The sequence below is a fragment of the Lissotriton helveticus genome, chromosome 4_1, assembly GCF_964261635.1.
Source record: "Lissotriton helveticus chromosome 4_1, aLisHel1.1, whole genome shotgun sequence".
Lineage (NCBI taxonomy): Eukaryota > Metazoa > Chordata > Amphibia > Caudata > Salamandridae > Lissotriton > Lissotriton helveticus.
The window spans coordinates 941,322,069-941,346,621 of record NC_136063.1 but is presented as its reverse complement, the minus strand read 5'-3'; the positions used below and the strand labels follow the sequence as shown (position 1 = coordinate 941,346,621).

Here is a 24,553-nt window from a genome sequence, read left to right as displayed (position 1 = left end):
GGCCAGGGTTTGGTTTCCACACCTTTCTAGGTAAATATTGCTCTGAAAACTCTTTAAATCTTGCACCTTCTGAATTTCTAACTTTTGCTTTAATAAAGTTCAACATTGCATATGTGATATTTTCCATGCCTTTCTGCAACTATTGAAAGTCATTTATAATTTCCATAAGTTTATTCTTATGTCTTCTCACTGGTTAGAAATTATATTTTGCATAGCAGTGTGTCATTTCCTGATATGGTCTAGAACTTCGTTGCCTAGATTGTTCAAAGGCCCCTTCACCTTAAGTGAAGCGTGTTATTCATTATAAGCTCTCCTATAGTCACTCACACTTAGGCTATCCCTGTTTAGATAATACTGACTTGCATAGTATCTTTTCTCGTTACATTTTATTAGTACTTTGATGATTACTCTGTCATTATTTCTTTATGCATATGTGATTTACGTTATCTTGGTTATTGATTGCCTTGTTTTATTGTACCTCATGCAAGAAAATAATGAACTTTAGATAAACATTTTAAAACTTCCAGTTGTCCGTGGTCATTTTAAACAGTATTTGAATGTTATTGGTTGGGTTTGTATTTTGCTGCCTTTCTTTTACAGCTAGCTCCCTGATTCATTGTGGTCATTAGGCACCCGCATCGGTGGATGGTAAGTCGGGTGCACCGAAAATTGGTAGCAGGGAACACACACACACCAACTTGGTAGAGCTCGTGAAGTCACCTGATCGATGTATATGGTGATTTGAAAAGTATATGGGCCCTGAAGCCGGAAACGGCGAAAACTATTGGTCGGGTGGCCTCGCGCGCTCTATCAGTTTTCTGGTAGATCAGAGGATGGTTAGGGACTAGCTAAAGGTTAGGTAGGACCAGTTAGACTAGTTGAGTCGGAAGCTGCTAGTATATTGATGCTGCTAGAAGAGCGGCTGTTCTAAGAGACCTGATCAATCTCTTGTGAATACGCACGAATAATATCTTGTAAAAATAATTCATGAATTACTGTATTGCCATTATTCTTGTTCTTATATTGTTATATGTACTAATCCATGCAATTGTCAATCGTTTAGTTGTATGTTGTCCGAACTCCCCGGGGAATTGAAAGGGCAAGTGGTGAATAGAATCCATTGTCCTGAGGTCACAGGTTCGAGGAAAGTTAGGTGCAGGTTAGGATAACCGGGAAGCACTAACTAGGGTTTTCTGAATACATGTGTGAATAAATGACAGTAACGGGGTTCATTGGCAAAATTCCCATAGTGGCGTAACCTAGTAAGGGTCACATCGGAAGAGTAGCAGGTTCCTCGGAGCTAGCGTGAAAGCAGAGGGGTCCGCTGAGAAACCTTAAACTCGGAATATATCCCGGAAAGAAGTGGATGAGTTTAGGGGAATAACAGGTTCACCGATGCTAGAGTGAAGGGTAGGCGGAAGAGATCTGCCCGCAGCGCGTGAAAAGTAAATGGAAGTAGTTTACTTGCAGTAAAACAATTCTTTCTCTGTCTAGACACTTGAACACTGTGGCGAATGTGTATTTGTTGTAAATTAACCAAGCACTGAGCACTTTAAAAGAAAGAAAGTTTCCGTTACCTTGTGAAGGGAGGGAGTCAGTCGCGAAGCGCCTCTGACGTCACTCTGTGCCGCGCTGGGATTGGTAGAAGCAGCGGGCGGGTAGCGGAGCTGGAATTGTAAAGGAGGGGTGAGCGCCGGAGCGTGGGAACTGTCTCACGAAGGGGCCGCGCACCCATTGGCGGAGCTTATTCAGAGCCGCGCACCCATTGGTCGCACGGATTTCTGAAGCGCGTTCTGATTGGAGGTAGTTTGTAAACAAAGTTTAGCGTAGAAGTCGTATGTGGCACTCGCAGACTACAGGAACTCGACCTGATCCAAGGCACCTAGGGTTTGAAAGGGATCAGTGGAAAACTAATAGATACGATATTATGTACGGAACCAAGAGAAAATTGTCCCTTGTAAGTAAGGTGAAAAATTATTTTAAAACGGACAAACCGATTAAATCTAGGGAAGGTGTTCTTGTCCCAGCACCCAATACTCCCGCCTCATTCATGATGTTTGACCGAGGGTACAATACCTGTGTGTGGTTGGAAAATTGGGTGAAGTACACAAAAGATGACGGAGTATTGGCTTTTCCGTTAGATGGTACTTTCAATGGTAGGATCTTATTTAATTTAAGAACCCGAATGAATGAACTGCATCCCAGACCGAGACTAACGCAGTATGAGGCATTAGAGGAATGGGAGATTGAGGCTTTTGAAAGAGAAAGACCCCGAATGGACAAGGGTTTGACCAAGTGGTACCCCAGGCAGAAACAGGAGTCCAGGGATAAAAGGATGAAACAGTGGAGACAGAGCATGATTGTTGAGGGTCTGTTTCCCATGATGCCGGCATGTCATAACATTGGAGCGGGTGAGAAAAGTACTGAAAAATGTAAGCATTGGGGGGCCCTGGGGGATTCAGATGATGAACTAATAGATGACATCTGTACCAGAAGTCCGCCACCTTACAATGAGGGAACCCGACCTTCCAGTGTAGGAGATGTTCCCCGACGCCACTTCCTAAAGGAAGAAGACAGGTCCCTGGGACTGGGAGGGGGTGGTCAAGTATTGCCCTATCCTGAAAAACCCGAACCGACGGAAACAAGGGATATATATCCCAAAGTGCCCGCAAGCCAGGAAGAAAAATACTCACGTACGAAAATCTTTTTTCCCAGACCCTTGTATGAAAGCGAAGAGAAACCATCGAATTCAGGACTGCCTTTTGTTCAACCTCCATATGGGGAAGAGCGCAGGTCCTTTAATACTGGAACTTTATTCCCGAAACCAAATTATGGGGGAGGACCAAGTGAAACGCATCCTACTGCCCCGAGTTTTACTCCTCCGTTGACCCCACAGATATTACATGACACAACTTTAAGAAGGGTACTAGTGGAAAAGGAGCAAGAGGCTCTAGCTAGACAAAGAACAGAAATAATTCAGAAAATTTCCCAGTTAAATACCAGTCCTGAGGCATTGACTATTCCAGTAACTATTGGACCGGTGGTCCCGTTATACGGAAATGGTCAGGGAAATCCGATTACTCCAGTTATGACCCCAGGCATGGCAACCCCGAGACAGGAACCGATCATCATAGATGATCAGTCCAGTGAGTGCGAGTCTGAAGTTGCGTTTTTGGAATTGCCAAACAAACAGACTGGAAAGGGAATACAGCAGAGGCATAACCCTTTTAATACAAAAGAAATTAAATTAGAGACAGCAACAGGTACTAGGAATGTCTCTCTGGTAACTCCGGATGAAATTGAGAGTTGGAGTCGTGAATTAGAGAAGCAGACTCCGCAAACAAAACCTTTAGACCTCTACAAGCTGAGGGTTGAAATAGAAGAATTAATGGCAGGAAATGTGGGGTTGGATCGATTGAATACCTACTCTGAAGAAGAATTGTCGTTCATATGTAAAAGCTTTACAAGGAACACCAGAGTGCTCCACGAAAAACTGACCGAAACAGCAGTTAGTATGGGGGTAGATATCTCAAAATCCAAGCCCTTATAGAAACCGTACAGAGCAGACTTCTCAGACAAAGATATAGAACACCTGAATGTGGCAGGGAAGAAGTTGCAGATTAAAGAATTAATGGGGGTACTGCAGAAATGGGGAGATGTGGAAAGATGGAGAAGCAGGTGGGCGAAAAAGAGGGAAGAGGTTCGCTCCCGACAAGTGACTCCTGAGTTTGCTTTAAGAGAGGTAGAAAAACCTGAGCAGTTATGCCCCATGCGCGAAGTTCCAGGAGGGAAATATGTGCATGTGCCCTGGTCTAGGCAGGATATTGTGTCCTTCACGAACGATTTTCCAAAATTACGAGAGAAACCAGTTGACTGGTACAGGCAGGTGGAGAGGTTCGTGAAGGTACAGAAATGTCTGTGGAAAGACCTGGATGGGTTTTTCGACATTGTGGTTCCAGTAGATTTATGGACCCAGTGTAAAATAAACATAGACTGGCCGAGTGAGGAGTACCCAAGAAATAAAGAAACAGGGGAGCCATCAAAGGATGTCATGCGAAAATATGAGCAGGTAATTCAGCACTTGAAAGAAAAGGTGCCCGCAAAGGAAACTGATTGGACAAAAATAGATAGAACAACACAGGAAAGGGACGAGACAGTGCACTCCTTCTATGAGAGGTTATTGCAGGTATTTAAAACATACAGTGGTATTGATAACATCGACCTGAAGGATATGACGCACTTTATTTACAGGTTTGTAAATGGTTTAAGACCTGAAATTTGTCAGTGGATAAAAGATAATAAAATCTGTTGGCATACAAAAAAAATGGATGAGGTCCTGCGGTACGCTAAGTACTGCGAGGACGAGATGGCAGAGATGAAAAAGGCCCTTAAGGAAAAGGTGATGTGGGCTCAGGTGAAGCTCGCAGAACAGCAGGAAAAACAATTGAGTAACATGGTTAAAAATGCTGAGAACAAAGGTCCTGGGGGAGGGGGTGGAGGAAAGCCCCGGCCCAAATTTAGCAGGGAAGAGGCTATGAAAAAATTTCCCTGCCATCAGTGCGGCGAAATTGGACACTGGCGAAACGAGTGTCCCCAATTAGTCGATGTTAATGAAAAAACTCCTGATTTAACTCCACAGACGCAGAAAGAAAGACCAAGAAAGACTCAACCCCAGGTAAAAACAGTTCAGGTGCCTCGAGCACCCAAGCAGGTATACAGGGGAAGACAGGCAGAAGATGAAGAGATAGAGGTTTGGGAAAGCGGGGAGAACAGAAATACAGCAACTTCGCAGTATCTGCTGAATGATACCTTCCTTTGTAATGATCAGGACTGACGGGGCCTGAGAGGGGAGGACGAGGAGTGCGTACTTGGCGCTTCCTTGCCGGTAGACCAGTCTGGACCATATATTGAAGGAAAGGTTGACGGAAATGATGTCACCTTTCTGTTGGACACTGGCGCTACCCGTTCTACTGTAAGAACAGTGGACGTTCCAAACCTACCCCTCTCGGGAGAAAATATCCAAGTAGTGGGTGTATCTAATCAATTGATTAGTACTCCTGTTACCGAACCAATGGAGATTTCAATTGGAAATTTTAAACAGATGCATAGATTTGTCGTCTGTGACACCAGTCCAGTGAATCTACTGGGTCGTGATTTGCTGTGCAAAATGAACTGTACCATCTTTTGCACACCAAAAGGTGTGGAAATACAGACCCCAGATGAAGATGGCATTTATAAATTATTGTTACTTAGACCTGACTCAGAAATTAAAAGATTGACCCTGCAGGACTTGCCCCAAGAACTACAGGAAGCCGTAAAGCCAGAGGTGTGGGATTTCACTGGAAAGGATGTGGGGTTGATGAAAGATGTGGACCCCATACAGATAGCCATCAAGGACAATGCAGTATATCCTAACACTAGGCCCTACCGAATGAATGCTGAAGTGAAAGCAGGTGTCACTCTGGAAATACAAAAATTATTAGAAGGAGACATCATACAGGAAGTGATGAGCAGCCCATGCAACTCACCGATTATGGGCATCAAAAAGCCTAGTGGCAAGTATAGGGTAGTGCAGGACCTGAGAAAGGTTAACAAAATTGTAGTTCCTTGCTGCCCTATTGTCCCAAACCCTGCAGTGATATTGTACCAGATCCCTTGGGATGCTGAATGGTTCACTGTGATTGATTTATGTCATGCATTCTTTTCGATACCCCTGCACCCCGACAGCAAATTTCTTTTCTCATTTGCCTTCGAGGGTCACGTGTATTGTTGGAACCGGGTCCCTCAAGGGTATACAGAGAGCCCCTCTATCTTTAATCAGATCTTGAAAAAATGTCTAGAGACTTTGATCTTACCTGGGAACTCTGTGTTAGTACAGTACATAGACGACCTTCTACTGGCGTCTAAAAGTCACAGGGACTGTGTAGTTGACACCATTGCCCTCCTAAATCATCTGTGTGAGAAAGGGCATAAAGTGGCCCCTGACAAACTACAGTTCTGTGCGAAATCAGTAAAATATCTAGGACACCAGATAGAAAAGGGTGTCAGAAAAGTCACATCAGAAAGAGTGAGAATAATTCAAAAGATGCAGTTGCCCCGTACTCAAAAAGATGTCAGAATGTTCCTGGGGGTATTAGGGTACTGCAGACAGTGGATTCTGGGATTTGCAGCTTTAGCCAGGCCCTTGATAAAAATGACCACGAGAGGAATGCCAGATGTTGTAGAGTGGGACGATGAAAGTCTAATGGCTTTCACAAGACTGAAAAACTGTCTGTGTACAGCCCCTGCGTTGGGAATGCCAGATTATTCCAAAGAGTTTGCCCTTTTCTGTGACACTCGCGATAATTGCGCATTGTCAGTCCTGACTCAAGAACATGGCACGACCAGAAGGCCTGTGGCTTATTTCTCTGCCACATTGGACCCAGTAGCTGCTGAGTTACCAGGCTGTCTGAAAGCAGTAGCTGCTACCTGTGCAAGTTTGGAACAGAGTGAGTCCATTGTCATGGGACATCCTGTGACCGTGTATGTTTCACATGGAGTGGTAATTCTATTGACCAGAACTAAAACACAGTATCTCACCCCTAGTCGGCTGACTAAATACGAGAGGATTCTTGTGGGTGCAGCAAATGTAAGCATTGTTAGGTGCGGTATTCTGAACCCTGCCACCTTACTCCCCGACCCCTTGGAAATAGAAGGTGGGGATGATGATGAACATGATTGTATTGACCTGACAGAGTTCAGTACTAAGCCACGCCCAGACATAAAAGAAGTACCATTGCCTGAGCATGATAAAGAACTATTTGTGGATGGTTCCTGTCTAAGACATGAACTAGGAGGCTTGAGTGCTGCTTATGCAGTAGTGTCTTTCACCAAAATTGAAGAAGCAGGTTACCTATATAACATCAAGTCTACACAAGTAGCCGAATTGATAGCCATGATAAAGGCTTGCAAAATTGGGAAGGACTTACGCATAACAGTGTATACTGACAGTCAGTACTGTTATGGAGTTGTGCATGACTTTGGCCAATTGTGGCTACAAAGGGAATTCATGACTTCCTCAGGTACTCCCATTCGGAATGCAAAGGTTGTTCATGACCTTTTAGAGGCCATCCAGTTGCCCAAAGAACTGGCAGTGGTAAAATGTACTGCTCATCAAAGGAGCATGGACAAAGTATCACTGGGAAACGATTATGCTGATCGAGTGGCCCAATGGTGTGCCAAAGATCGGTATATTGTAAATCCAAAACGAGGGGGGCCAGGAACCAGCTGCCAGCTTCAGGTGTTTGAAGAAGTGCCTACGTGGGATGAAGTGAGAGAGTGGCAGGAATCGGCTCCTTGGCAAGAAAGAGAGAAATGGAAGGAGGATGGGTGTAGACCGAGACGTGTGGATGGTGTGATTTTGGGCCCAACTGGTATGCCTGTGTTACCCCGACACTTGCTTGGCACAATGGCAAGATTAATACATGAAGGATCACACATTGGTAGGGATGCCATGATTCTGGTATTTCAACAGACTTGGTACAGTAAAAAGTTCAGGAAGGTAGCAGAGTCCCTCTGCCAGAGGTGCCTGTCATGTCAACAGATGAACCCAGGCAAGAGGACAATGGTTGAACTGAGCAGGATTGGGAGATCAGGGGGTCCCTTTATAAGGATACAGATTGATTTCATCACCATGCCCCGTTGTGAAGGGAAACGATATGTCCTTGTCATTGTTTGCGTATTTTCAAAATGGGTAGAAGCTTACCCTACTCCTCAAAGTGACGCACTGACAGTAGCGAAGTGTTTACTAAAAGAACTGATACCTAGATTCGGAATACCATACATTATTGAATCAGATAAGGGTGGACATTTCCAGAATGAAATACTGGCTGAACTGTGTAAGGCCTTTGGAATAAGGCAGAAACTCCATTGTGCATACCACCCAGAGGCTTCTGGAATAGTGGAACAAGTAAATGGAACTATCAAAAACAGACTAGCAAAGCTGACAGATGCTACTGGCATGACCTGGGTGAAGGCCCTGCCCCTGGTCCTGATGGGACTGAGAAGTGTTCCTGACCGCAAGACAGGCCTAAGTCCCCATGAAATCATTATGGGAAGAGTGATGAGACAAGCATGGGTGCCAGGAAGCAAACTGTTGAGTATTACTGATGATTTGGTGCTTGAATACTGCAGAAGATTGGGTGACCAAGTGCGTTCTATCTCTCGCCAGATTGGAGACGACGGCATCCTCAATCCAACGACTCCTCTCCACAGCTTGGTTCCAGGAGACTGGGTCAAAATAAAGAAGCACACTCGATCAAGCTGTCTGGCACCAAGGTGGGGAAAGAAACGCCAAGTAATCCTGGTAACAACCACTGCAGTGAAGGTCGCAGGTGTTCCTCAGTGGATCCACGCTGGACACACCCAGAAGGTATTACCAGACAGAGGATTTGAAGAAGAAGGGCAACCAGCAGAGGACCCTGAAGGAGCCAGACCAGAAGCAACTGACAACGAGCAGCCCAGCACCAGTCAGGTTGCAGGAACAGCAGACGTGGGCCCAGGAGTAGTTGACTACGAACTGCCAAGAATCCAGCCTGCTGAAGAGGTCCAGGAAACTGAGCCAGGAGTAGCTGAAGACGAGCTGCCAAGCATATGGCCAGAAGAATGGATACCGATGATTGATCTGACCGAAGATCCTATCAGAACAAGAGAACGACTTAGTGAAGGTAGAGAGTGGACTAGTCAGGAAAAGCAAGGCACAGGCGAAGAACCTCAGCCGCTTGAGATTCACATCAAAACTGAGGAAGGAGAAGGTCAGACAGGGACAGAGCAGGTATTCGATACACCACCGCTAACACCTGATGCAGATAAGGGAGAGACTAGAAATAGAGTGATAGTTCGAGCAGAAGAAAATCAAGAGATCGAAGTGCTTGAACAGGATCAGAGAGGGTTAAAAGAACGGGTTCAGGAAACAGAAACAGAGACAATCGAAAGCCAAAAACAAAATATTCCTGAACAAGGCCAGATTAGCAACCAGGCAGAAGAATTTGATGCTAGCCCTGGAACTAGCCAGATAAGGGAAGTAGGAGAAGAAAGTGGAGAAGAATTACCACAAGATAAAGAGAACAAGAGAATAAGAAAAGAAAGTGAAGTCCAAGTACCGACTAAGAGACTAAAGAAAAGAAACAACCTTGAGCCTAGGTTTGTAAAAAGATTGAGACTTAGGATAAAGACAGTGGAAGAAAAACGTGCAGAAGCAAGAAGAAGTGCTCGGATAGCAGAGCAAGAAGAAGACTCTTCCAAAAGAAGGAGTGAACGAATAAAAAGACAAAACAAAAAGTACAAATCTCCTGAATGGACACTGGTTTTGGAGGAACTTGAAGATCTTGATATAACTGACGTGAGCGACGGAGAACCCGTCCCAGAGTACTCAGCTGAAGAGGAAGACGAACCACCGTGAATTTGCACAAAGTAAGCTAATTGTGTGAAGCCAAAAAGAGGGGTTCGAGAGACTCCTTCTGAGCCAAAATGTCTGATTCAACAGTGAATGGTAGACCTAGTTGCAGCCGTTTTAAGACGTGTTGCAAGGTGTGTATATGTAGTGTAGTAGTACTGATAGTTATCTGGATAGGATTAACAATTTTCATTCCCTTTGCTGTAAGTAAAGATACTAACATTGTCCCTACTGAAGTTGTAAATACCGATAATGAGGAGCTAACAACACAGAGTGTAGCACGACATGAAAGAGCTTTGAGACAAACAAAACAGAACTTAGAAGCATCAGATGAGGGAGGACTACATTATCATGGAGTTAAGAACAAGACACACTTAAACGTTTTCGCAAACTTGTTAATACACTATGTAGAGACTATGGAAATTGAAGATTGCTATGTCTGCATGAAGCTACCTACTTCGGTGGCTGAGGGCGTGACATACCATCATCTGCCATTGACATATGGAATCTCCTGTAGCATTTTAGCTAGTTTATTTTACAAAAGGGGACCGTTACAGTATTATTATTCTAACAATGACGTGATCTTTTCTGAACTTCCTATACGTGGGAACTTGAATCCTGTACATACCAAAACTGACACCATAAGATATATGGGAGACTACTTTCTGACTATAGGTAACATTGACATAGCAGACGCACACAGAGATAACTTGACTTGTTCTTTGCGTGAGCAGGAAAAGATGTTCCTGAACATGGCAGAGAAAAGGAGAATTAAAATTCAAAAGAAGGCTAATGACGAAAGTCAGAAAAAGCCAAAGTGGGCAGAAAACATGGAAGGCACCTCATCTGGTGGAGCGGGTCCTGCTCTGTTGCTGGATTTTGAAAAGAAAGGCAAGCTATGTCTTCACCGCGAGAAGACTAGCTATTATAATAATGTTTTCATTGGTTCCAGTGAATGCGAACATAATTACAAGGTAATTGGGGGTTGGGGTTTCAAAAATGGGTCAGAGCCTGTGTTTCCTGGAATTTATTATATTTGTGGGGACAAGGCTTATTTCAAATTGCCGGACCACTGGTATGGAAGCTGCTACTTTGGCATTGTCTTCCCGAAAATATACCATGTGAATGGAAAAGCTGGAAGCAATGAAGATACTAATGGCTTAGTGCGTAGTAAAAGAGAAAGTATAGGTGAAATTATGGGTAGTATTTTCAGTGCACTGATACCTGGAGTGGGAGTGGTTCTGAACACTCACAGAATTTGCAAATTGTCTACTATAGTAGATGTGCTGTCTACTGAAACGGCTCATGGATTTCTGCTGGTCAATACCGAAATGGTTGCGATCAGATCAATGGTTTTACAAAATCGACTTGCTCTTGACACCTTATTAGCGAAAGAGGGCGGAGTCTGCCGGATGTTGAAGGCGCAACATTGTTGCACTTATATTCCGGATAAAAGTGTACAGATCAAAAGATATGTGAAAAACATTACTAATTTGGCAAAGGAACTCAAACCACTCGAGGTTGATAGTGCCTGGAAGAGACTGGTAGATGGTCTCTCAAATGTAGGTCATTGGCTTGCTAGCATGGGTAAAAGCTTATTATTCAAAATTCTGATGCCAATTGGTATTATAGGTCTTATTATACTTTCCATTTTCTTATGCTGTAAATACCGCAAGCGTACCAAAAAGCACGAGGTAAATGCAAGAGGAGTGAAACGAAGTGTGGATGAGATTGAATTAGAGGAGGTGAATGATCAGATATACAAAAAGGTGAAGACTTCTCACCCTGCTAAAACTGAGAGAGAAAAGTTAGAACGGCTGCTGGAAGAAATAGAACTTTATAAAGTATGAAAGAAAGTTGGCATCTGGTTCCATTATAATTTGTGATGATAGTAAATATCATCAAAGAGGGGATTGATGAAGCAAAGCTTCGCATATTTTGCGGCTTGCCGAAGTCAAGAACCTCGTTTATGTGTAATAAGGTAACAAAATGTATGTTTTACTAACATTTATTCTGTTTAGGCAAAGTTCCCGAAGCTTGCCTATGTGTATTTCTAATGAATTTAATCCGTGTCCTCTAATATGGCCGCCGCTTGTATTTTAGTTACTGCGCATGCGTCAGCCACACTCACGTGTCCTGACGCGTCTGCAGAAGTGGAGGGAAAGTTATGCGCATGCGTAATTCATAGCTGTGCTTATCATGTGGTACTGCTCGTGCCACTGCTCTTGTGCCCGTATCAATGTAGCTAACATTTAGATGCAATAAGTTTATTTCTTGATGATGAGTTAAAAGTACAAACCCTGTGATGTGTTTTCATAATGACATTATTATGTATTAATTTGTTTTCGCTTACTTTTCATGTACCGCGGGGAATGGGGGTCCAAACTGATTGGGAGCCATATTGACGGTCTCTTCTGCGCATGACCAGGGAGCATTGAAAAGTGGCCACTTTGGACAGTGGAACTCAGCCAGCTGGCAGCCACAGTCAAGATGCGCCTGGGAAAGCCACCTCTGCGCTACGAGAACGGCGAATGTTGCTCCTCATGTGTTACAATGTTAATTTCCTGCACAGTTCTCATGAGAACCCCAAACCTGCTAGGCGGTACCCAAATATGTTAATGAAGGCTTCAAATCGTGTATTGTGATTGGTGTGTTACCCAAATCCTACCTTAGGACCAATCGAAATTGAGGGATTCTGACACTTTGCAACATTGGGGGGTGGTACACTGTCCCCAAACTGTATATCTACCCTGGGTTCACCTAGTGAACCGTCCGACTTGTCTGGTTTAGCTGACCTGTCACTGACCCAACGCACTCAATAGGTGACTGAAGATACAGAGCGCTGCGGAGCACTCTGTCCGAATTTGACCATAGGCTAAGGTTCTACTGAACCTTAAAGTGCTGGCAAAGCACTTAGCTGGGAGTTCGCTGACCCAATCGGGGTCTTGATCGATAGCTGCAGAGCGGGTGGAGCGCAGGCGTTGCTTCCGAACTGTGGGTTCCGGTCCTGTCCTGAAGAGGGTCCTGTCCTGAGGGTTTGCTGTCCTGTCCTGAGGGTCCTGTCCTGATTCCTATTCCGAGGGTATCCTGTCCTGTCCTGGGTGTCCAATCTGCACCTGCCGTCCTTGAGGGGTATCCTTCCTTGAGGGTTTCCTGTCCTTAACTGACCCGTGGCCAGGGTTTGGTTTCCACACCTTTCTAGGTAAATATTGCTCTGAAAACTCTTTAAATCTTGCACCTTCTGAATTTCTAACTTTTGCTTTAATAAAGTTCAACATTGCATATGTGATATTTTCCATGCCTTTCTGCAACTATTGAAAGTCATTTATAATTTCCATAAGTTTATTCTTATGTCTTCTCACTGGTTAGAAATTATATTTTGCATAGCAGTGTGTCATTTCCTGATATGGTCTAGAACTTCGTTGCCTAGATTGTTCAAAGGCCCCTTCACCTTAAGTGAAGCGTGTTATTCATTATAAGCTCTCCTATAGTCACTCACACTTAGGCTATCCCTGTTTAGATAATACTGACTTGCATAGTATCTTTTCTCGTTACATTTTATTAGTACTTTGATGATTACTCTGTCATTATTTCTTTATGCATATGTGATTTACGTTATCTTGGTTATTGATTGCCTTGTTTTATTGTACCTCATGCAAGAAAATAATGAACTTTAGATAAACATTTTAAAACTTCCAGTTGTCCGTGGTCATTTTAAACAGTATTTGAATGTTATTGGTTGGGTTTGTATTTTGCTGCCTTTCTTTTACAGCTAGCTCCCTGATTCATTGTGGTCATTAGGCACCCGCATCGGTGGATGGTAAGTCGGGTGCACCGAAAATTGGTAGCAGGGAACACACACACACCAACTTGGTAGAGCTCGTGAAGTCACCTGATCGATGTATATGGTGATTTGAAAAGTATATGGGCCCTGAAGCCGGAAACGGCGAAAACTATTGGTCGGGTGGCCTCGCGCGCTCTATCAGTTCAACCACCCACATAAGGGTAAGCCTATTGCATTACTCTGGGGTGGAAACATGAAACATATACAACTGTAGTAAGTTTACACTAGAAATTTGTGAATACCAAAAGTAATAAACTTACTCCAAAGTATAAACTTACTCAAAAATGTAAATGGCCTTTGTGAATCAGGCTCTTAGGGGCAGATTTACTAACAATTTTTGGCAGGTTTGCATCACAGATTTGAGGGGAGGCAGAAAACAACTAGACACCAGGGAATTCTTACTTTATGTATGTTGGGGAGTGTCTCCTTGGGAAAGAGGAGCTCTCCAGCATTGACCATACATGTTTGTTTTTCAACTACCCCTGGAGGCATACTAGGCATGTTTCAGGAAAACTCTTTCGTAATGTGTACTTCAAATGAGTGTCATCACGCTGCTGAATGTTGTTTTGACAGTTGTAATAATTGTAGCACATTTATCTTATGTGTTATTGTGTTTCAAATTCATGTTTGAATTTGTGCAAGATCTGTAATGGGTTGCCTTGTGTGTATTTTTGTTTAGCTTTTAATTTCTAGTGAGATACCTTTAGTGCTTGCTGTGTCTGTGTAGATGATCCTCAGTCTAGTTGTAAGTGGCAAGTAAGAGATAGCTTTTGTAGTAGAAAGTTCATTGTGTGGTTTGTATTGATAGTTTCTTTGCAGATCATTATATTTCTATAGTTTAATTTCTGTTTGATACAGCCACAGTTTGTTGATTTCTAATTTAAAGCTGTTATTTACAGTTGTCTGTTTTTTACTGTAGCCATTTTATTAGTAAGCATGATAGCTGCCCTAATGCAGAATACCCAGCAGGTTGGTGGTTAGATTTTTGAATCTGCCTCCGAACATGGCTTTCAGACTGACTCTTGATTTAAGGCAGGGGTCCAAGTGCAAGATTCTGGCTGTAAATGTTCTGTCAGAGAGCAATTATCTAATGATGAATCCACTATTGGCACTGATGAAGTGCCATATTTAGGAGAGGACAATGATGTACCTGCAGTGCTGGATTGCAAGCAGGGCATGGAAGGCTTCTCATTGGAAGTTCTGAACCCCGGGTTACCCCATACATGATGCAGCCTGTTTTACCTGCATTTAATGGCGTTGCAGGCTGTAATACAGACAACTTTTTTTTATCAATTTCTTCTAGCTCTTTATTGAGGATTCATTTTTGAAGAATATTGTTCAGCAGACCAATTTGCACGCAGATCAGTATACAAGAGACAACAGTACCACACTTAAGACTCACTCTAAAGCTACCCGGTGGACTCCTACAAATCTCTGTGAGAAGAGGGTTTAACTTTTTGATGAGCTTGATAAGGAAGCTGACATTGTCTTTATATACATCTACTAATCTCTTCATGGCAATTGCTTTTTTTCCAACAACCTTGAATCAAGATAGTTATTTGCTTTGGCAGTGGGTGCTGCATTTTGTGAATAATGTGCCAGGGTTGCCATGAGATCTCCCTGATTGTGAAAATTTCTTCAATATTCTGCCTGTCCTTGACCAATTAGTTGGTCATTCCTGGTCAAGATATAGCTGTAGATGAGTCAATGGTCTTGTTCAAGAGCTGTTTGTTTTTCAGTTATACCCAGCAACAGAGCACATTATGTTATTAAGCTGTGCATGTTGTGTGAAAGTGCCACTGGATATGTGTATAATTTTGGAAATTATACTTTTAAGGATTCTCAATTGATTCCCCCTGTCTGTCGTTTGGTATTTAGAGTCAGTGAAACAATTGAGTGGGAACTTGCCAGAGCACATTTTCACAAAGGTCACCATTTATACATGGACAATATCTACACAGGTGTGTAATTATTTAAAGAATTGGTCAGAGTGGGCACTGTGTTATGTGGCACAATTCATTGTAACTGTAAAGGTTACCCTAATGAGATTTTGTGTGTAAGAAGCATCAATGGGGACAAAACAGTGTAGTAATGAACTACAATTATTGGAATTTTCGGAAAGAAAAGATGTCCACATGCTCACTTGGCCACTGGATTCAAGATAGCCTGGCTGATGAGGATTATGAATCCGAAACCAGTCCCAGGATGCTTGTTTCCGGTCCATGGAAGGCATGGCTTGGCAGTTCGGGCTGGACTGCTCCCAGGAGGCACAGGGTCAGACTGATTTGCATATGGCCATGTCTGAACTGGGGTGGCAGAGTGGGCTAAAGAACGGTGATGGATCAAACCCAGATCTTTTGACTGGGTGTGAGTGTTTGATTGGTTCAGATGCTCCGTCCATCACCACCCTCTTTTGTATCTCTTTTGATCCTGACAGGCTGTCCTGCCCATTGAGGGCTCTGTCCTCTAGTTGCCGTTCTCTTGTCCATCTTTTCCCCATCATTGCTGCACTTTGCTAGGGTATGTCTCTCTTTGTCCTCACAGTGCGTTATCCCTGCTTGCTCCCCAGACTCATTCCACCAGCCACAGTGCTGGTTACCCATCCCATGAGCTCTCTATGGCTTGCCTGCCATTCTCATATCCGCATACTCTCCTCCCTTTGTTGTTTTGGGCATACCCTATAATCATGTATGTCTCCATGATCCTGGTGGGGAGTTGTGTCCTCCAGTGGTGCTTGACCTCATTGTAGTTGGTTTAGGTTGATGTGTTTCTTGTGTACACTGTTTTGTACATGTCTTCTGATTTGTATGCATTTCATTTCTTAAACTCAATTATAATGATTCAATCCAAAAAAGAGACCACATTATTAAAACAAAAGATTGATGATAGAGGGCAAATGTATCTATCATCTGCTTTTAAATTATGGGATGTTCATAATGCAATGATACTCTATGGGGGTTTTGCTGAAGATCTCATCAAAATTTTGAAATCATGCTAGCCTACTTTTCTGCATGTTCAGTTATCCTTAACTGAAACATTTTGAGTGAGATCGTCCTAGGAACAAAAGTTCATGCCTTAAATAGTCGGTTTCAAATAGACATTCTAGTGAGACGTACCTGTATAAATGTACCCTTTGTTTGATTATCTAAATATTACCACAGGGAAGCCTTGGTTGAGCCTGAATTTTGACGTAGTCTCTCAAAGCAATAGTGATCATGGTTCAAGTGGATTGGCTGCATATGCTATCAGATGGCATACCTCAGGAATAGATAATACTCATCAGGATGAGCAGCACTGCTTGCCTCTCAGTGATCCATAAAGATGTAATTCTGGGGGATTTATTGGGAGCGTAAACTAAAACACAGATGATGTTACGGATTCACAAAACTAGGTTTAGCATGCGAGGAATGAGATGGATGCTGAGCATCAGGAGCTCAACAAATCCGTCCACCTGCTGCACATTGCAACTTCTCACTGTCTTGTCAATGAGAAGCATGCCCCTAGACAGCAAAGGGTTCAGCAGACCATCACAACTTCAGTTCATATTGGCTGGTTTGCGCCCTCTGTGTTTCTCAATATGTTTATCACCTCGAGCACAAGTGCCATAATTTATCTGGTGCACTTGAGGAAGCAATTGGCCCTCTCCCATTCAATGAACAGTGTGAAAGTGCACCCCACCTCAAATTACCAGCACCTGCTGTGATGACTGTAATGGGTGTGAGCCCTGCCCTATGCACCACCAACTAACTATGGGTCCTTCTAACATCTATGCATATTCAGGCCCGGACTGGCCGTTGTGGGCACCGGGCAATCCCCCGGTCGGCCGCAAGGGTGGGGGCCGGTTTTGGGCCCTGGGGGCCGTTTTTGTTGCAGAGCCGTTTTTGCAGCATAGCTGCAAAATCGGCCCTGTAACAAAATCGGCTGAAAAGCGGCCCTGGCAAAGCGCTCGTACCCCTCCCGCCCGAGGGGCGGGGGGGGCGGCCAAGCACTTTGCCAGGGCCGGTTTTGGTTCCCAGTCCGGCCCTGTGCATATTTCATTGAGGTAAAATGCCCCAGTGATGTACCAGAGGGGAATATGCTATCTGATGTACATCTAGTGATGATAGGTAGGAGACATCTGACCAGTAAGAAGTCTAAGGTACAACTAGGACCTTTACAAATAAGAGAGGCATCGACCGAACTAGTGGCACCTTCCTTCGTTACCAGCACATCCAGGGCAATGGTGCAGTGGCAATTTCGGGGCAGCCCCTTGCATCGATAGTCATATTTTTGATCGAGTGGGGCGACTGTGTCACTTTTTCCCATTTTAAAAGTGGCGCACCAGCGGCGCAAGTGGCTTGTAAATAAGCCCCAGTGTGTCTTCTGATTATGGTTATGTTGTTCGTCACAGGCAGATACGGAGCAGATCCCCTTACTTTAGTGGCTACACTTTGCTCCTGCATGGACATTAATGCAAGGTTAAGAAACATTAATAGGCGGTCCCAATAGCTCTCCTAATATGGCTTTCCAAGTCACCTTCCTCCCTTTGATATGTCGTGTATTTTATTACACGTCTGAAAAATTGGAGAAACGTTTTGCCAAAAAATCAAAATAATGCACTTAGTGCTCATTCTGTTACCCCTCGTTTGCTCAACTGCCTCAAATGTATTCTGTTCATTTTCCACAACTGGAAATGCAGTTTATCCACATTTTCATTGCTTGCCTATTAATTAAAGAGATTTCTGTATTCTACATTTTATTTTGTTTTTATCGTTATTGTTACATCTCAATGAATTTCCTCTCACATATCATGCAAGGCCCAAATAACACCCACAAACCCCCTGTTGAGGTCAACCACATTTCTGTCCTGCTAATAATTTTCAAATGCAATTTAATGTGGCATTACTTTATCTTCTGAAATTTAGAAGTGGTCAACACTGACTGCCTCATGTTCACCACAAATCTGATAGTATCTAGCACTTTACACTCATTGGTATTCACCGAAGAACAGGTGTCAATGTATGACTATTAGGAGTGCACAAACCTTCCTAGAAATATGCATGAATGCTGCACCAGTCGCAACATTCTACGAGTACTATGGGGCATATAATTTGGCATCTGATATTTCAACAGTGCAGAACTGTGCAAAGGGTATAACTCTGAACCAAGGAAATAAAACCCACTGTGCAAATACACATTTTTTTTCCTTTCTCATTTTTGTTTTATGGGCAAATAATTTCCCCAAGGAGAAACCACTTCCACTGCACTGTAACAAAGTTTGAGTATTTTCGACTCCCATTGCACACAGAAAGGGGAGTTAAAGCAGCCTTTTTCTGGAGTAAATCTCTGACAATTTTCAGGATATGAAGGAGTCGGGGAAGAGTTTGTGGATCCCAACAAACTCACAAATATGTGGGCTTCATACACTCTCAAGGCAAGGTAAGACCTAATTTGTGTTATTTGCTTTTCGCAACCATTGTGCAGGGTTTTCTATTGTATACACGATCATGGTGTAGAAATTTGCAGTAGGAAAACCATTTACGACTTCCAGAAATTCTTCCATGGATTCCCGGCGGGTGTAAAAATGGATCCATGTTCATCTGTAAACTGATATTTATGACCAGAAATTGACTTGTGAATCAGGCCCTCTGGCTATTATTAATAGATTATTGTTAACTCAGCAGTGAGTTAGGGCTGTCTTTTGCTGGTAATGTAGACTGAAAGAAATTTACTTACACACCAGTACCAAGGGATGAGTTATGAGTTATTTTTTGCAATTACTGATGCATCCGTATCCGTACACCTGAATTGGTCTTCCTTGCCTCATTTACGCCCAAATGTAACATCTCTCCTCTGTTTCCTGCTCTTCCAAGAGTTGATTTGTTATCTATGCATGATCATTAACATCAAGTAGGGCAAATACTTATATTGCTAGCTCAATGCTCCAATAAAATAAAATGCTTGAGATGCTACAAACAATATTTTAAAAAATGAATTCAAAAGGGGAACTGGAGCCTTTGAAATAAAATAATGAGGTTATGACTTTAGAAGAGGAGAGAATGCAGAATAAAAATATTCTAAGTGCCTTAATTTTTGAGATTTGCCAGAGGGTGTTATGGATCAGTTTATCAATGTTTAGGCTGTGTAAATATATCAATAATAAACATTGAGGCCTACTCACAAACTGCTTTATTTGTAGTCCAAAAAGCACTCCTACAGTAGCACTACAAAATTCAATTTACTAAACCTCAGATGGAGACCAGCGCCTCTCTTATTATTTCACAGTGGTGGAGATATCTGCACATGTAGGTATGTTAATTAGTAAATGTGTGAGGGATCTGGGGAGTGGTGGGAATATAGAAAATAATTGCTAATTAAGGGGAGGGAGTTAGGGAAATTTGAGGGGTCGGTTAGGAGAGACATGATAACACAAACACAGTACCACATAAGAGTAAAACAGTTCTAATTAACCAAACACACGTCAGAAGGTAAGAGCCATAAAAGTATCAACACAGTCTCAAATCGACTTCAGCCAAGACAGGGAGCATTCAAGCACCACACATGGCCAACCACTGGAACTGCAATACGCACCCACAGAAAACAATGAAGGCAGGGAATAAAATAAAACCCATACGAACTAATGTCAATTAAATTAAAGTCACCTGACATTTAGGATTTATATATATACTTTGAGTAACAAAAACTGATATAGCTAATAATTAATTTTTGAACAAAATATATTTAAATGTGTTTACTTATTTTTTTTTAAGTAAAACGTTTTTAAAGTAATGAAATATATAACTTTTAACCAAGTTTACTAAATAATAAATAAAAGTAAGAAGGTTACTGAATGTGAGTAATTTTTTAAACCTAAATAATATATTTAAATTATTTTATTATTTAATGCACATTTAATTTGACGCTGTAACATGCTGTAAAGTTTTCTTTTATTATTATTTTCAGATTATTATCAATTATTTTGAATTAATTTACATGTATATGATACATTAAATATTTTATTTTTTATTATATTTTATTGCATTTCCCTATACTTTCCCATAGGGAGCTCTCCCTTCCAGTGGTGCAGTACCAACTTTACACTTGTAAATTCTATTGTAGGAGGCTTCACCCCCTCATTTGAGGGAGTTGAAGAAGGTAAACCTGCACCTAAGTGTACGTCTCCTGTCAGAAATGGGGCATAGCAAAACCGTGGAGAGTTACACATAGGAGTAGGAGTACATAAAAACATGTGTATTTATTAGCTTTGTGATTTGGACCCAAAATTTTGGAATGATTGACAGCTGAAATCTTACCACATACAGAACTCTCTTCCTACAAAACACATTTATAGATTTAGATATTTAAAACTTACCCAGCACAGGGCCAATTGGAGCTGAAGTTCTGCTAAACGTCGCCCAATGCACATTCTTTTCCCAATACCAAAAGGTGTGTTTGCAAAGGGGTTTAACATCTGATGTTCCTTCATCCATCGTTCTGGCTTAAATTCTTTAGCATCAGAAAAATAATCTTCGTTCCAAGTCATTGCATGGAAATTTATCATCACAACTGTCTAAATTGAAGGAAAATAGGTACAAAATTAAAAACGTTGCACGAAATGTAAGAAAACAAAACTCAATCACAATGTTGCTTCCCTTCGTTATATAAGGCATAGAATTAGTCAAACCATGTAAAAAAGCATGATATCAATTTTTATATACATTTTCTAAATGGTTAACTCTTTTAAACACCACAGAAAGGCTTACAAAAGTCGCAGAGAGATAGTTGCATTTCTAACAGATCAATCACCCATAAGCCTTTAAGCGTATAAACAAATAAAATGAAATGTCATGAATACCTAAATGTGATAGAAGAATACCATTTCTGAAGAATTACACCTAGATTATAAGTCTAAGGGCATCATTATATGTACCCGGTAATTGTCCTGGTATCTCCCGCCCATCCCCAGTTACGAGTAACTCGAGGGATTACAAGTGAGACCCGGAGTGTCCCCTTTGTAATGAGCAATTGCTAGGGATATTAGTAATTACTTGTGCAATTCTCTGGGTAGTTCCACAGTGTGTCCAGTATTTTCACCTGAAGGCTACTCCCATCTGAAGGCTGTGGTTTCTGTCAGTGATTAGACTTCAAGTGAAACAAAACAGATTCTTGGTGTTCGTGGGGATCTTCTAAATGGTCCAGTAACTGGCAATACCGGCTCAATTGGAAATACCTGTTGCCCTTGGGCCTTTAACAGTAAGGGCTTCATCATGAGTTTTGGCGGTGCACGCGGCATGCCACCTCCACTCTCCTGCACCGGCAAAACTCCCTGTCTTCCTTCCACTGGATTACAAGTATTTGTGTGGTCTGGTGGGCGGATGGCGTGGCAGTACTTCAGAGGTGCAGTTTAAAGGCACATGATGAGCCTTAAACTGCACTGCCACAGGACCGCCAGTGCACGTTCCTGCCAGGGAAGGAATGCACCATGTCATACATTCCTTCCTGTGCAGGAACTGGGGGTGCAAAACTACAGGCGGACATAACATATGCCCCCTGCATGCACCCCCATGCACAAGGGCAAGAGGGGGGCCCCATTCTTTCCTCCCTGCCAGCAGTTTCATGGCAGTGGGGAAAGTCGTATTATGCTTGGCAGTGCATCAGGGCCTCAAATCGCCGCACCACTGGCAGGGATTTCTGGTCCCTGGCTGTTGTGGTGGTGCAATGGGTATCTGACTGCCCAACTTGTAATGGGGCAGTCAAACCGCTAGTGTTGCAGTTGTTGGACTGCCCCCACCGCAACACAGTTAGCCTGGGGGTCTGTGGACCACCAGACTCATTATCAGGCCCTCAATCTGTTCCTATATCTGTGGCTTTTCCAAGAAAAAATTTCACCACCCTAGTCAAAGTTGTTCTCATCAGAATTTGGGATTACATGCAAAATAGATTTTTACAACTAAAAAATTGGGCGCACGCTCTCTTGTACAACCAGTTTGCCTCAGAGTTCAGAATTGTCCAATAACTTGTGATGTGAGCCTAACTATGGAGTTGTAGCATTTAAACTTAATTAGTGATTGAATTAGTGAAATGGCAATTAACTTAGAAATGTTACCAGTAATGGTTAAAATCCTTTGGACTGAAATCAGACTGATGTTAATACTATGTTATACATTTATATAGTGCTCATTTAGTTTTAGGGCCATCCAGAGAATGTTTTGGTCAAGCAAGGTAGAAGAGGTATGCGAAATAGACTGATCGAACAATTTTTTCTATTAATGTCATCTCTTTTAATACAATCTGAGCCATTTTTTAAAACAATCACAAGTTTATGTGCTTTTATACATGGGAAAGTAGGAATGGGTTGAAGAGCTGATGTCATTGTGTGGAAGCATATCTAAAATCTATTTGAGTATTAAATTGTTTGTGTGACTGTAAGTCTACTCATATGTTTTAAAATACAGAACCTACGTGCCAATATAAGCAAGCATTGCCAAAGCCCATAAGTCTTGCTCATGACGCCTATTGAATTTCTAATGCTTGTTTTTTTCCCCAGATGACTAGAATGCATGTATGTGCATTTTACTTCATACATGTGGATGTGCTGTGTATATGTGGTATGGTCTTGCTTTTGTTTTAAAAATAAAAGCATTCGTATATGGTTGTTGTATGCTTTCATATTAATGAGATGGATTGCAATAGTATCCTATTATTGGCATCCATGCGTACAGCAAAACGTCTTCATTCAGTTTTGGAGGAAAAAACGTATAATCACTGAGCCTGGTAGATCCGACTCTAAAATATTGAAGAGGTTCAGTGCTGTTCGTGCTAGATCTGCCGCTAGTGCTGCATAAATTATGCAAAAGAGAAATAGGGAACTCTCAGACGTTAGGTGGAGAGCAGCTTATTTTTATTGAATGCATCTACAACACCACTAACACTCTAAATCTGCTCACCTCAAGTGATTTGTGAAGCCCTGTGAGCCTGCAAGGACATGGGTCGGTTTTAGTCTGGATGCTCCTTTGTGTCTGAAATAAGTTGTGCTTCTCTGATGAGCTCCAACCGTAAGTGAAATATATGTGTTATAGGCTGCTGTTTCTTGTTCCAAATTGGCTTGGAAGGCAATTTATCAATGCCAAGCTGCAATACGTGCCTGGAATGGTAATTGACATTCTTTGGCTCAATATAGGTAATATTTGCTTAAAGAATTTGTTAAAAAATAAAGGCTTTGTTACTTTTATAGCTCAGCATGGATAGCATTGGGCTTATCCTATGCTAAAATGTCTGTTAGAAAAGGTGAGCAGATTTACAGTGTTGATGGAGTTGTAGGTGCATCCCTTGCAAAGGAGCTGAGAACTATACGGAGGTTTTTATTTCTCCTTTGCATAAAAATAAACGTTTATTTAATCTTAAAAGCAAATATACATTTACATGTGTGTATATATGGAAGGATATATACATGTCACTCACTTCAGCTTCTTTCTTGAAAGTTTTGGGTCGATTAGTCAAGTTGGGGACGAGAAAAGAGGGGGTCCCAAAATGCTTTTTTCCATGCAATTTCCCATTGAGATATTAGACAAAATCGGAACGATGCTGATCGGCTAAGAGAGGCTGCAACCACTCCGCCTCACTTCCCCTTGATGTCAGACACCAAAGAAACAGCTGAGAGGAGCCACACGCGAGCCCGTCGAAGCTGCCGCTGAGAGGAGCCGCAGAGTTTCAGAAGCCTGTTTCCGGATGCATTCGCGGGCAGGCTGTCACAGCAGCGGAGTCCTTGGTTTCTCTGACGTGGAAATGGGTTTTTCTATGTCTTACCTTTCTCAATGCTTTATCCTGCCAGTTCCACTTAGCACAAGGAGCTGGAAGTGGATGACTCTGGAGCTGTGCTATTCTGAGATTGCAAACCAAGCCAAGTGGTTCTAGGTGCCTCGTGCACGCACTGGATTATACTAGAGCTGGTGTTGGTGAAAACGCAAAGCAAGCAAAATACTCCCTGCTGGGCTACAGAGCCAGGACATATTTGGTCTCGTTCTGTTTCTACGGACGCTGGGACTGCTGTGGCCCCCGGACTGGAGGACTGGGGACCATCTTTGGGACTCCAGGTTTCTCTCCATGAGGGGGTAAGTGAAGGTCTCATCCTTACTCCTTACTCACCTCGGTTGAGGGTTGCTGGGGAGGTCCCACAAGTAAAATTGGCAGTAATTCAGGTCAGCGATCTCTAGGGGGGCTTTGAGATCAGTACAATATGTGAAAGCTTACCAAAGGAGCTAAAGGGAGTGCCCAGTCTGAGTCTCCAAATTAGGACC

The 24,553-nt window shown here is 42.5% G+C and overlaps 1 protein-coding gene across 1 annotated transcript in view; it reads right to left on the bottom strand.

Moving 5' to 3' along the window:
• The window catches only part of LOC144828094 (1,25-dihydroxyvitamin D(3) 24-hydroxylase, mitochondrial-like), a 160,881-nt gene that overhangs the window by 5,605 nt on the left and 130,723 nt on the right, over window positions 1-24,553 (bottom strand). Inside the window, exon 12 of the mRNA XM_078686224.1 lies at window positions 20,629-20,826. Within this exon, the coding sequence (XP_078542350.1) occupies window positions 20,629-20,826 (198 nt within the window). The remainder of the gene's footprint in view (window positions 1-20,628; window positions 20,827-24,553) is intronic.